General features: G+C 45.6%; 1 protein-coding gene across 1 annotated transcript in view; it reads right to left on the reverse strand.

Annotated features, from left to right (window-relative positions):
- Positions 1–12,060, reverse strand: part of RNF128 (ring finger protein 128, E3 ubiquitin protein ligase) — a 65,969-nt gene that overhangs the window by 25,458 nt on the left and 28,451 nt on the right. The window contains exon 2 of the mRNA XM_015408388.1: positions 2,218–2,465. Within this exon, the coding sequence (XP_015263874.1) occupies positions 2,218–2,465 (248 nt within the window). The remainder of the gene's footprint in view (positions 1–2,217; positions 2,466–12,060) is intronic.

The following is a 12,060-nucleotide window of genomic DNA, read 5'->3' on the forward strand; positions in this document are numbered from 1 at the left end:
ACTATAGTCAAATATCCCTGAAACCAAGAACTCTATTATGTAGCTTGCAGCATAGTTTTGTCTCCACTGCAGGAGACTGAAGAAGAGAAGATTTATACCCTGTCCTTCACTCGGAGTCTCAGAGTGGCTTACAATCTCCTTTCCCTTCCCCTCCCCACAACAGACACCCTGTGAGGTAGGTGGGGCTGAGAGAGCTCTTTTGAGAACTGCTTGTGAAAGAACAGCTCTGAGAGAACTTGTGACTGCTTTTAAGTTAAGGAACATTTTATTGGGAACATTTGGCTGTACAATTTCAGGAGAATATATAGTTGACCAGAGAGAAGTACTAGTGGACATGTGATTGCACTGGAGGCTTCATTTGTATTTTTGTATTTCTTTTCTTTGCCCAGTGGTTAAACTTTGGAACAATTGTTTTCTGGTCTTTATTCCATATTTTGTATATGTATGATTGTATATATTTTTACATATCAGCCAACATGTTCTATTTGTATTAGACCTCTGAGGAAGGCCTGTAAAGGCCGAAACGCGTTAGGTCTATTTCATTAGCCCTTGTATGTTTTTATATTTGTATATGACGTATGAATGGGCCCTTGTTTGTTATTTTAATTTGTGTTGAATAAATACATGTATATTTTTGTATGTTTCATAATTAGATTTTTAGAGCTGGCCCTCTTCTATTCTTGACTAACCTTTTTAGGTTCTGAATTCTAGGTTTTAGGTTCAGTTTTTTTCCCTTTTCTCTTTTTTGTCCTTACTGACCCAAGGTCACACCAGCAGCTGCATGTGGAAGAGTGGGGAATCAAACCTGGTTCTCCCACAGAGTCTACACTCTTAACCACTACACCAAACTGGCTTGGCTAGGAACTTCCCAACATTTTGCAATTGCCCTCCATGGCAGCTATTTTACCTTGGTGCCCACTATTCTTTTTCAAAATTCCAACATTTCCACAGGCTCACGTCATGGACCTGACCCAGCTGCACTGCAGATCTCCTACTCACTGTCAAATAGAACTGCAGGCCTCTTCAAATAGGGGGGAAACCCTGTCTGTTCTTAGAACTATTAGCTTTAAAATGCAGGTTTGTTTGCATTTTAAATAGTAGCATTTGCTTTACTTTATTTCTGTTTTAAGTTCATTTTTTACAAATGAAACAGTAAGCTGACTATGATGTTTCAGGACAAAAGCTGAACAGAAGTATTCAGTGAATCACTTCACAGAAACCTCACCCATGCAACTAGTGCAGCTGAAGAAGTGGTTTGGGTATTCAGCTCTCTACTGTTCTGGATGTAACTGCACTTCCGCTAAAGGAGTGGGTCCTCAGCTTGGGGGTGACTGCTAGGCCTGGGTATCCTGTTCGATAAACAGGTGGCAGTGGTGGCCAGGAACACCATCCACCAGATTTAGCTGGTGAGCCAGCTACAACCTTTCCTTGGTAAAAAGATCCTGCCTCTGTAGTGCAAGCTCAGTTAACATCTAGATGGGATTACTCATTTAGCAAAGGAGCGCAGCTATCATATAACCTTGACCGACGAATAGTACACTCCTGTCTGAGATGGTCATCCTTTTCCACCAAGCGCACGGCTTTGGGAGGGACACACATGGAGTGGTAAGGGAGGTAGGGGACACCTGCTTAACCAGCCAGATCAACCAAATCAATCCTGGCGATCAGTGGGGTGACAGATGCCGCAGCTAGATCACCCTCATACCTTAGGCCGGATTACTTTAATACGCTGTATGTGGGGCTTCCCTTGACAGGTGTACAGAAATTACAACTGGTATAGAATGCTGTTGCAAGAACTTTGACAACAGTGGGTTAGAAGGACCATTATCACTCCAGTTTTGTTCCAAATAAACATGCTTCTAATTTCCTTACAGGCCCAATGCAAGGCAGGTATCAACATTTAAAGCCCTATATGACTTGGGACCAATATACCTTAAGAACCGCCCACTCCCATATGAACCTATCTTCATATGTCAGCTTTTGCGGGAAGCCCTGAGGCTATTATCTGAAACTAGATAGAGGGCAACCTAAGAAAGGCTGTTTTCAGTCATGGCAACAAAACTGGAATTCTCTCCCTAGAGATTCATCCATCCCCCTTCTATCATCTTCTGCCAGCGGGTAAAGACCATTGTGAAGTATCAGAAGAGAGCAAACATCAACAGTCACATCTTCTAGTACAGAAAGCAAGCAAGAATGCACAAGAAAAGCCAAACTTACTTGTCTCCTGTTCTGAGCCCTTGCAAGTCTAAGCCTTCGGGCAGAATAAAATATGAAGTACCCCACTGTGGCTGCTGTTACAATGAAGAAGGACACAGAAACAAAGAAGATGGAATAGCTGTTCATCCACGATCCATGCTTTTTGCCCACTTCAATAACCATGGTCACTTGGAAGCCATCCCCGATCCTGCGAAGGATTTCTCTGCCTTTAAAATAGCTGATCATAATAGCAACTGTGTCTCCTGTACCTATAAGAGAAAACAATTCAAACGTTAGCTTCACACACCAAAAGGTGACCAATAACTTGTGAAAGCACATTTAATGTTCTATAGCCCAAGGCACAACACAGCAACAGTGACACAAACTTTTTTGTTTGGCATAGCAACTTCTGTGCTGCATCCCAAAAGCAGGAGTGTGGGTACAAAAGGATGGGTCAGGCCATGGCTGGAAAATGCAGAGGACAGGATTCCATGGAGGGGTTCCCACCAGTACAGCAGTAATTACTTAAAATAAAAATATGGACTGTGGTAGCTCAGAATTTTGCATTTACACCCTTCCCCTTCTCCAATGCTGTCATGCTCCACTAGGATCCTGCTCACAACACATATTTTCGGTCCAAATAGGTATTATTATTATCTTTAGCAATGACATTCTTAAGTGTGTATGCAGTGAGTCTGGCCAAATACAACCCCACTCCTTTTTATTTACTGGCACACCAATATTTTATATTACAGGGTTCCCCCCAAGCATTGGGGCCAAAAATGTTGACTACCCTGCTATTTGCTATTTTTCTTGTTTCATTCCAAAAAAGTTTAAGCAAGCAATGATTACTGCTGAACTGAGCTATGATACTCATCAGCAAACAATGTTAAATTACACTGTAAATGTTATGGCAGCTGAATGAGAATATTACTCTAACACGCCCCCAATCGTAAATTCTTAAGCATAATTAACTTCCACAAAACAGTTACAGCAGCAAGCGGCTGTTTTTCTTGTTTTTAAACTCACATCTTCCTTCTATAAAGTTGGCTACTAGACTAACATTTATTTAATTGTGTGAAGTTACTTAAGTCAGTGCAGACCTTAACTGCTTTATTCAAAAAAAAAAAGTTCAAGCCATTATCAGCCACGCTGAAGTGAAAGCAAGCAGTGCCAGCAGTCACTGAACAGAACCACTCCATCCTTCAGTTCCTTAGGACCAGTGTTCCCTCTAAGCCGAGTTAGTGTGAGCTAGCTCATACTTCTTTAGCCTCTGGCTCACACATTTTTGTCTTTGCTCAGGAAGGATGGCTCCCAAGCAAACTAATTTATGCAGTAGCCAAATCGCTCACTCGCTGCTTTAATGTCAGTAGGTCAAAGTACAATTTTTGCTCACAAGACTCCACAGCTTAGAGGGAGCATCGCTTAGGACAGCTAAAAATCACCACCACCATGTTTAAGATGTCAAACAAGCTTTTATGAATGTTGCTATTCATATCTCAACCTGCACATTCAATTATTCAAGTTCCAGCTATAGAACTAAATTAGTCTTAAAAGTCCAATTGTGTTAATGTGAACGTTTGCTCTATCTGCTAATTGAGACACAGCCCTGAAGCAGCTCAATTTTTTCTGGAATAAAGAAAACAGAGCTGTACTTACCTGTAACTGTTTTTCATCGACCTCTTCTGTGCACACATTGGGACTCTGTTTGCACAGGATTCCTGCCCAGCACATCACGTGCTCCAGTAGCAGGCTCCTCCTTCCCTCAGTTCCCACTAAGCTGCTGAGAGCCCCCCTTCCATGGCACAATAGGCCCTGTGAGAGCTCACAGCGGGGCAGGAGGGAGGGAATGTGGATCTGCACAGATGACGTTGATGAACAACAGTTACAGGTAAGTGCAACTCTGTTTCATCTTCCATCTTATTGTGCAGCCCCACACTTGGACCATTAGCGAGCTATTCACCAGAGAAGGTGGGGTGAGTCTCTCACTGCAACAGAGCCTGTAGAACAGCCTTGCCCACATCTGCTTCTTTCCTTGCCTGAAGGTCTAAAGCAGTGATTCTCAACCTTCCTAATGCCGCGACCCTTTAATACAGTTCCTCATGTTGTGGTGACCCCCAACCATAAAATTATTTTCATTGCTATCATAAGACCATTGAAGATTTGTGTTTTCCGATGGTCTTAGGCGATCTCTGTGAAAGGGTCGTTCGACCCCCAAAGGGGTCGTGACCCACAGGTTGAGAACCGCTGGTCTAAAGCATAGTGCTTCACAAATGTGTCCTCTGTCAACCAGGCTGCCACCTTGCAGATGTCCAACAGGGGAGCTCGTTGATGAAACATGGCAGACAACCCCTGTGCTCGGGTGGAGTGTCCTTTCACATTGAGTGGATACGGCTCTCCAGATGCCATGTAGCAGGAACGGATGGCAGCAACTACCCATCTGGACATGGACTGGGCTGAAGCAGCTTTGCCCTTCTCGGGGCCCCAATAATAAATAAATAGTGCTTTGTTTTTACAGAATGGTTTGGTTCGATCTATACAGTAAAGGAGGGCCCTCCTAATATCAAGGGTATATAGGGCTTTTTCTGCTTCCAAGCTCGGAGTGGGGGAAAATACTGGTAGGACAATTTCCTGTGCTAGGTGAAACTTGGAAACTACCTTATGCAGGAAGTCTAGACTCGGGTGTAGTATGACCCACTCACTGAATATCTTGAGAAAAGGAGGATCAACTCTGAGTGCCGCCAGTTCACTGACTCTTCTAGCCACTAAGAACGCTACCTTCCTTGAGAGTAAAGCTAATAAGCAAGAGGTTAGTGGCTCAAAGGGTGGTTTCATCAGTTTAGCTACCACTAAGGGCCCATGACCACTGTGGGACAATACGAGGTGTCTGAGGGAAAACACTGGACAGTCCCTTTTTAAAAACGCTGAGCCAAATTACGAGCAAAAATAGTACTTCCCTGCACCTCCTCATAAAAAGCAGCAATGGTTGTTAGGTGGGTCTTCACTGAAGACACCGCTAAATTGGTCTGTGCTAATGACAAAAAGTATTCTAAAACTGATAACGGGCAGGTAAAAGGGGATTCACCTTTAGCAGACATCCAGGACTCAAATCCATCCCACTTCCTGTTTGTTCATTTGGGGAGGGTATGGGAAAAGCCAAGAATGGCCCAAAGGAGGAGTTGTGAAAGGTCTGCTCTTACCGGCAATTACACCTCCCTTCCCCCACGGTATTGATGTTATCAGAGCTGTTATGGAAAAAATCCAGATGAGCCCACTTATCAAAGCCCTTCCTTGGAAGGGGAGGGGGGTTGATGATGCCTCCCTCCAATGTTTATAGCAAAACGTCCTCAATGGAGTAGAGACAAAGCACAGAGTGCTTCTAGCAAGCAGCCATGTTCACCAGAACCTGTTTGTTCATTTGGATCAGCACCCACTTGCCTCTGAGAATATCTGAAAAGGAGTTAAGGGCAAATCTTACCACATCAAGTTCCAGGACATTCATATGGGGAGTATTCTGCATTAAAGGCCAGCGGCCCTGCTCCCCAAAACCTTTGCAGTGGGCACCCCAACCCAATGGTGACACATCCATGGTCAGAGTCACCTGGGGAACCCAGAACCCAAACTGGATCCCTGAAAACAAGTTACCGTAATCAAGCCACCACTGCAGAGACCTAACCACCACCCTCCTAGGCATCAAAAAACAGCATTTGGGGGGTGTTTGTTAGGGTCATACTTCTTAAAAAACCAAATTTGCAAAGCTCTGCATGTGCAGTCTTGCTAACGGAATCACCACAGCAGTTGAGAACATAAGCCCTAATAGCCGTCGAATTGCTTTCACTGGCTACCAACATTCTCTAATACAGCTTAACAGCATTGCCTTAATGCTTTTAGTCTTGTCAGCAGGCAAAAAAGCTCCCCCTGTTGAGGGAAGCACCAATGAATTGTGCTCACTGAGAAGGTTCTAGGCAAGATTTTCCCCAATTCACCATTAGGACTAACCTATTACAGGTGGAAATGGTGTGATGAATGTGGTAATTCAGTAGGTCATGACTGAGGCCCACAATAAGTCAATTGTCTAGGTATGGAAAAATAGAAATACAGCTTAACAGCATTGCCTTAATGCTTTTAGCCTTGTCAGCAGGCAAAAAAACTCCCCCTGTTGAGGGAAGCACCAATGAATTATGCTCACTGAGAAGGTTCAAGGCAAGATTTTTCCCAATTCACCATTAGGACTAACCTGTTACAGGTGGAAATGGTGCGATGAATGTGGTAATTCACAGTAGGTCATGACTGGGGCCCACAATAAGTCAATTGTCTAGGTATGGAAAAATAGAGCAACCCTGTGTGCTCTATACTTGGTGAATACTCTCAGCGCAGTAGCAAGACCAAATGGGAGGGACATGTATGCAAACCACTCACCCGGGGCAAAAAACTTGGTCACAGAAGAGAAACCATTCTGAACTTTGAATTTTTTAAAGAACTTGTTTAATATTCTGAGATCCAATATGGGCCTGTGCTCACCATCTTTTTTATCCAGTAGAAAAAAAATCTTGCATGGAAACCCCAGGAGGGAAGCCCGGCTGGGACCCATTCCACTGAGCACTTGCACAGCAAGTTCCCCTAGCTGAACTCTGAGTTCTGGGTAGGAGTTATCCACCACAGTTGAAGCCAGGTGGCAAGGGGGTTGGGACAACAATTCTAACCTGTAACCTTCATGAACTATAGACAAAACTCAACTATCAGAGCTAATCTGGCACCAAGCCTCTGCAAACTGTGCCAGCCTATCCTTAATACTGGGAACATCTGCAACTACTGAGGCAGATAGAACTTTGCTGGCTGTTGGCCCTGATCCCTCTGGGGGTTCTGTTGAGTAGGCCTCAGCCATGGGGTACCATTTCTTTTTGAAAACGGGGATGACTGGAAAGGGCGTTGATGATATACAAATGATAGCTGATGGTGCTATGTCCGACCCCTGTAGAAAGGGATAGCAAAGCCGTGTTGCCTTTGAGATAAGGATTGTCTCTGGGCTGGAGCTGAGGAAAACAAAATCCGTGAACTGGTTGTCTAGTGGTTCTTCTTCATAGTGGAAAGGAACTAATCCGTGGACTGTGAAAAAGAGTTGATCCCTGAAAGGGAAGATCCTCAACTTTACTGCGAGTCTCCAGAGGGAGAGCAGTCTTGCATAGCATGAGTGCCTCCTGAGGACTATAGCAGAGGCCATCAATCTGGCTGATACATCAGCGGCATGTCTGCCCATCCTAATCTCCTGTTTTGAGAGTGTAACTGCCTCAGATTGGATAAATTTAGCCAGGGACTTGTCCAGGTACTCAGAAAGACTCTCCTAGAGGGAAAGTTTATAGCCTCCCATAATCACTTGATAATTTGCTACTCGAAAACTGAGAGCAGAGGAAGCATAAAACTTTCTTCCCAAAGCGTCCAGATGGCAGCTTTCCCTGTCGGCTGGGGATGAATGCTGGCCAGGCCATTGGCGTACCTACGTGTTTCATAACTAATGAAGACCAAGCTGGGTACGTGGACAAAAACTCACAGAAGTCCTGTTTTACTCTGTATAAATTTTCAGTTTTACGAAGTGTGGCCTGAATGGAGGCTGGTTTCTGCCAGATTGGAACTGTGAGGTCAGAAGGACCTTCCAGGATCAGAAATGTAACTATCCCTGGAATGTTGGAGTAGAGATTACTCAAAATTCTGTCCTTCAGATGGTTATCTGAAGTGGAAACATCAATGTCAAGGGCTTTTGTCATTCTTAGCATTTGTTCTCCCTAGAGACGGAGGTCTTCGCTAGGAGATACTGGGATTGGATCTCCCACGGTATCATCAGTTAACGGGTCCAAGGCACTCTCGGAACTATAACGAGATGCTGTAGAGACCTCTTCTTCAGGCTCATAGTATGGAGACCAGTACAGAACCAGTGTGGGATGGGTATCCATGTATCCCCATGCATTTGGGTCATGCCCCTCTCAAGTTTGAGGATGATGTCCAGCCTAAATATTTAAGTAGGATGGCTGAGGGGAGCTCACAGGTTGCCAAGGTAAGGGAGGTCCTGATTCCGAGGATACCCACTGTCCTGCAGAGATGCCAGGTTGATTATCATCTGCATCCAAAAAGGAACCAGCAAAGGAGGCTAGATTCGGCGATGGGGTGTGCGGGGAAGTAGGATGATACCCTGATTAGTCTCTGGACCCTTAGAAGACTCCATATGTCCTGTAAACATGGTCTTCTCCTTATGCTTCCATTTCCTATCCTTCTTCACAGGAGGTTCCAAATGCAACTAGACTTTGGTTGATGATCCTGGAGAAGGCAAACACAGGCACCTGGATTCTGCCTCCAGAGCGACCAATGTGACTCTTTTTGGAGGGATCAGAGCCATCCTGAGAGTCGGGCCTGTAGGAACCGAACTGACCAATAGGAGCCCAGAATGGAGTTCAATAGTTGGAGCCGAGGGAAGCAGACCCGAGACAGCAGAGGCTGAGCTTGGAGTCACCTTGGAAGGAACCCAAGAAGGACAAAGCTTTCTCCCACAGTGCAGCTTTCAGCCTAGAGGCCCTATCTGACTGAGTCTTTGGGGTAAAGCACTGGCAAACTGAACAAGCGCCAACATTGTGAGCCTCTCCTAAGCATAGAAGGCAGAGTTCATGCTCGTCACTGTGCGTCATCTTTGTTCCACATTTTGCGCATTTTTTAAACAGTTCCTTGGATGCCATGATGAGGGACCAGAAGCACAACAAATAGGGAGACCCTGGAGAGGCTTGCCTCTCACGAAATAGAAGGAGTGCAAAATGAGTCCTCGATGGACAAAAAGTAGTCTACTTCCATCCACAATGACAACGAAGAAAATCAATGCAGCGCACTAGAAAGCCTCCTATCCTCGCGGCAACAAAAAAGGCACTGAGGGGAGGGGGCACCTGCTGATGGAGCACATGACCACCCCAACTGAGGATGAGAAAGATGGAGACTGCCAGCTAGCTAGCACTGTTGTTAGACCCCCACTACTATTAGTCCAAGTCTGCATGTAAAGACTGTCCTATAAATTTCATATATATCCACCCCTCCTCTTTCCCCTAAGCTCCATCAAAAGCAAGAACCCAAAAGCAATATTGGGACCAGAAGGGAGGAGAGAAGATCTAAGTCTAGAATAAAAATGTGCATTTCTGACAAGAAAACTTGTGAGTCAGGGACTATTGCTGGTTCGCTGCAATCCAGACTGTACACTACTATGCCCAAAGTTCTGTTCAATCTTGCAAGAGAGCTTTCATATTATTACAATATTCAGAGATTGTTTGATATTTGTGTATAAATTTTCTGTTTGATCTTTGCCATCATGAAAATATAGACAAATGAAAAAAAGGTTCAGGAAACTGTAACAATATACTAATTAGGAAGAACACTTTATTGCAACCACTGAAGCGAAAAAAGAAATGCTCAACAGGAAATATAGGCCCTTGCATCCAGTTCTCTGACAAAGCCCTCATAAGTCTGAGCAAAACCAAATTTTAGGGGTTGCGTACCTAAAGCCTAAACATATAGCCAAAACAAAACTGCATAAAAATAAATCCAACTCCTCCACGTGTAACTGAGACAGCACCACCCTCCAATTATGTCCAATAACATCCCTCATCTCAAGTCTTGATTTAGAACAGGATAAGGCAGAAAACAGAGCCACATGGACTCACAGTACACAATAAGCAGTATCCTCCGGTATATTCTATTTTGGTCACGGACTCCCCTGAACATTCCAACACGCTCCAAAATCAGTTTGCTCTCTGATTTGTCATTCAGAGGGTCTCCCTATCCACTGGCTGCTTTGCCTGAGTCCTGCCTCCAACATTCTAAACAGTTTGCTGTTCCCCCCCCCCACAGCCAGTCAGAACACAGAGGTCATTTGCATATGTGGCCTGATTCGCCTTTGCCTCGGAACACAGAGGTCGTTTGCATATGCGGCCTTACTGGCCTTTCCCTCGAACATTCTAAATGGTTTGCTGTTGATGTTCTGAGGTAAAATAAATTTCCCCTTAGTGTCTGTTGGGGGAAACCATGGTTGCAAATCTCCAGGTGAGGCCAGAATTACAACTGCTTTCCAGATGCCAGAGATCAGTTCCCCTGGAGAAAATGGTGGACTCTGTATCCTGCTGAGATGGCCCCTGTATGACAGCCAATGTGACGTAGCAGTCAGGGCTTCAGCTATTAAAACTGATGTCCAGATGACCCAGATCAATTCTCTTGGAGACAATGGCTGCGTTGGGCAGTCGATTCTATGGCAGTATACCCTGCTGAGGTGCCTCTCCACCCCAAACCCTGAACCCAGAAAACATTGCACTGGAGGAGGTGTTTTTCTACCTTAGCTGTGACTGCATAGCCTCAAATTAACATAAGCCAACCTCCAGGGGGCACGTGGAGATCTCCAGCTATTAAAACTGATGTCCAGATGATCATGATCAGTTCTCCTGGAGACAATGGCTGCATTGGGCAGTCGATTCTATGGCATTATACCCTACTGAGGTCCCTCCCCACCCCAAATCCTGCCCTCCCCAGGCTCTACCCCTCAAATCTACAGGTATTTCCCAACCCAGAGTTGGCAACCGTGTAATCAGCTATGGAACTACTTTCCAGACTCTTGGAACCCAGAAAACATGGCACTGGAGGAGGTGCTTTTCTACCTTAGCTGCCACTGCATAACACCCCCCTCCCCCTCAAAAAATAAGTCAGAGGTGGAGAGAACCATATCCATTACCATGAGGCTGTCCTCCTATTCTACCCACTTGGGGCAGCAAAATGACTTGAGACAGCCCTGCCTTAAGCTAAGCAGAAGGAAAGAAACATGGCTTGCCTCCCTCCATTTTTCGCCTCCCTCTGCCGGGCCGCCCCACCAGCCACAGTTGGGACACTCATCCGGAGCTTCCTTCTAGATCTCGTTGTATTTCTCCCCACAACGGGCATTACTCCTAGTATACAATAAAGAGGAAGGAAAGCAAGTGTGACCAGAACCACCAGTCTTTAGCATGACACAATATGACGAAGTCATAAATGCTTGCTCACTCTCCACTGAATCCACAGAAACACACAGGAATTACTAGCCTCAAGCTATAGACCAGAGCATAAAAGACCAAATTGTAGGTAACGGGGTGTGGGGGGGAGGAGACTGTGGTCCACTGTTTCATGTTTGAGTCAAAACTCTCACTTCCCCTGGCTTATGTCCATACACAGGCCTATCTCAGATCCAGGAATCTACAGGCTTATAGCCAGGACAGGTAACCAACCATGGCTGTATCACTTCCTGCTCCATGACGACACAGTAAGAATAGACATTTGTACCTGCTGCCTGACAAGTGTTTTTTCCCCCTGAGGAGGATCAGTGGAGTACATGACTACATGTTTGTACCAGCCTCACGTCACCAACCCACAACACTGATGACACTTTCCACCAAAAGACGCAACCTGACATCATTTGGCAATACACTATCTATATATCTAATCCCAAACTGGCCCTCTCTGTGCGGATCCTTAGATCTGGACATCGGGGGCACTTGGGGGGGAGGGAGAGGTTTGTGCACATGTGGGGCAGTCCCCACGTGTGCACAAAAATGCTAAATGTTGAAAAGAACTTTCGGGGGGATGTTTAAATCCCCCCGAAAGTGCCAGAGCGTTTCGTGCGCATGCGCACAGAACGCTCTGCGACCTACCTGGCTTCCATGCGCGGGAAAGGAACCGAACGGCCGGAGAGGCCCAGCAGCGGCGGCGGTGAGAGACAGGTGAGGAGGGGGAAGAAAGTTGGGGAGGGGAAGAGAGACTGCCGAGGCCCGGCGGATGTAAGCCGCGCGGGCCTCGGTTCACGGGGGAAAAAGAGAG

The sequence above is a fragment of the Gekko japonicus genome, unplaced genomic scaffold (assembly GCF_001447785.1).
Source record: "Gekko japonicus isolate JY-2015 unplaced genomic scaffold, Gekko_japonicus_V1.1 scaffold643, whole genome shotgun sequence".
In the NCBI taxonomy this organism is placed as follows: domain Eukaryota; kingdom Metazoa; phylum Chordata; class Lepidosauria; order Squamata; family Gekkonidae; genus Gekko; species Gekko japonicus.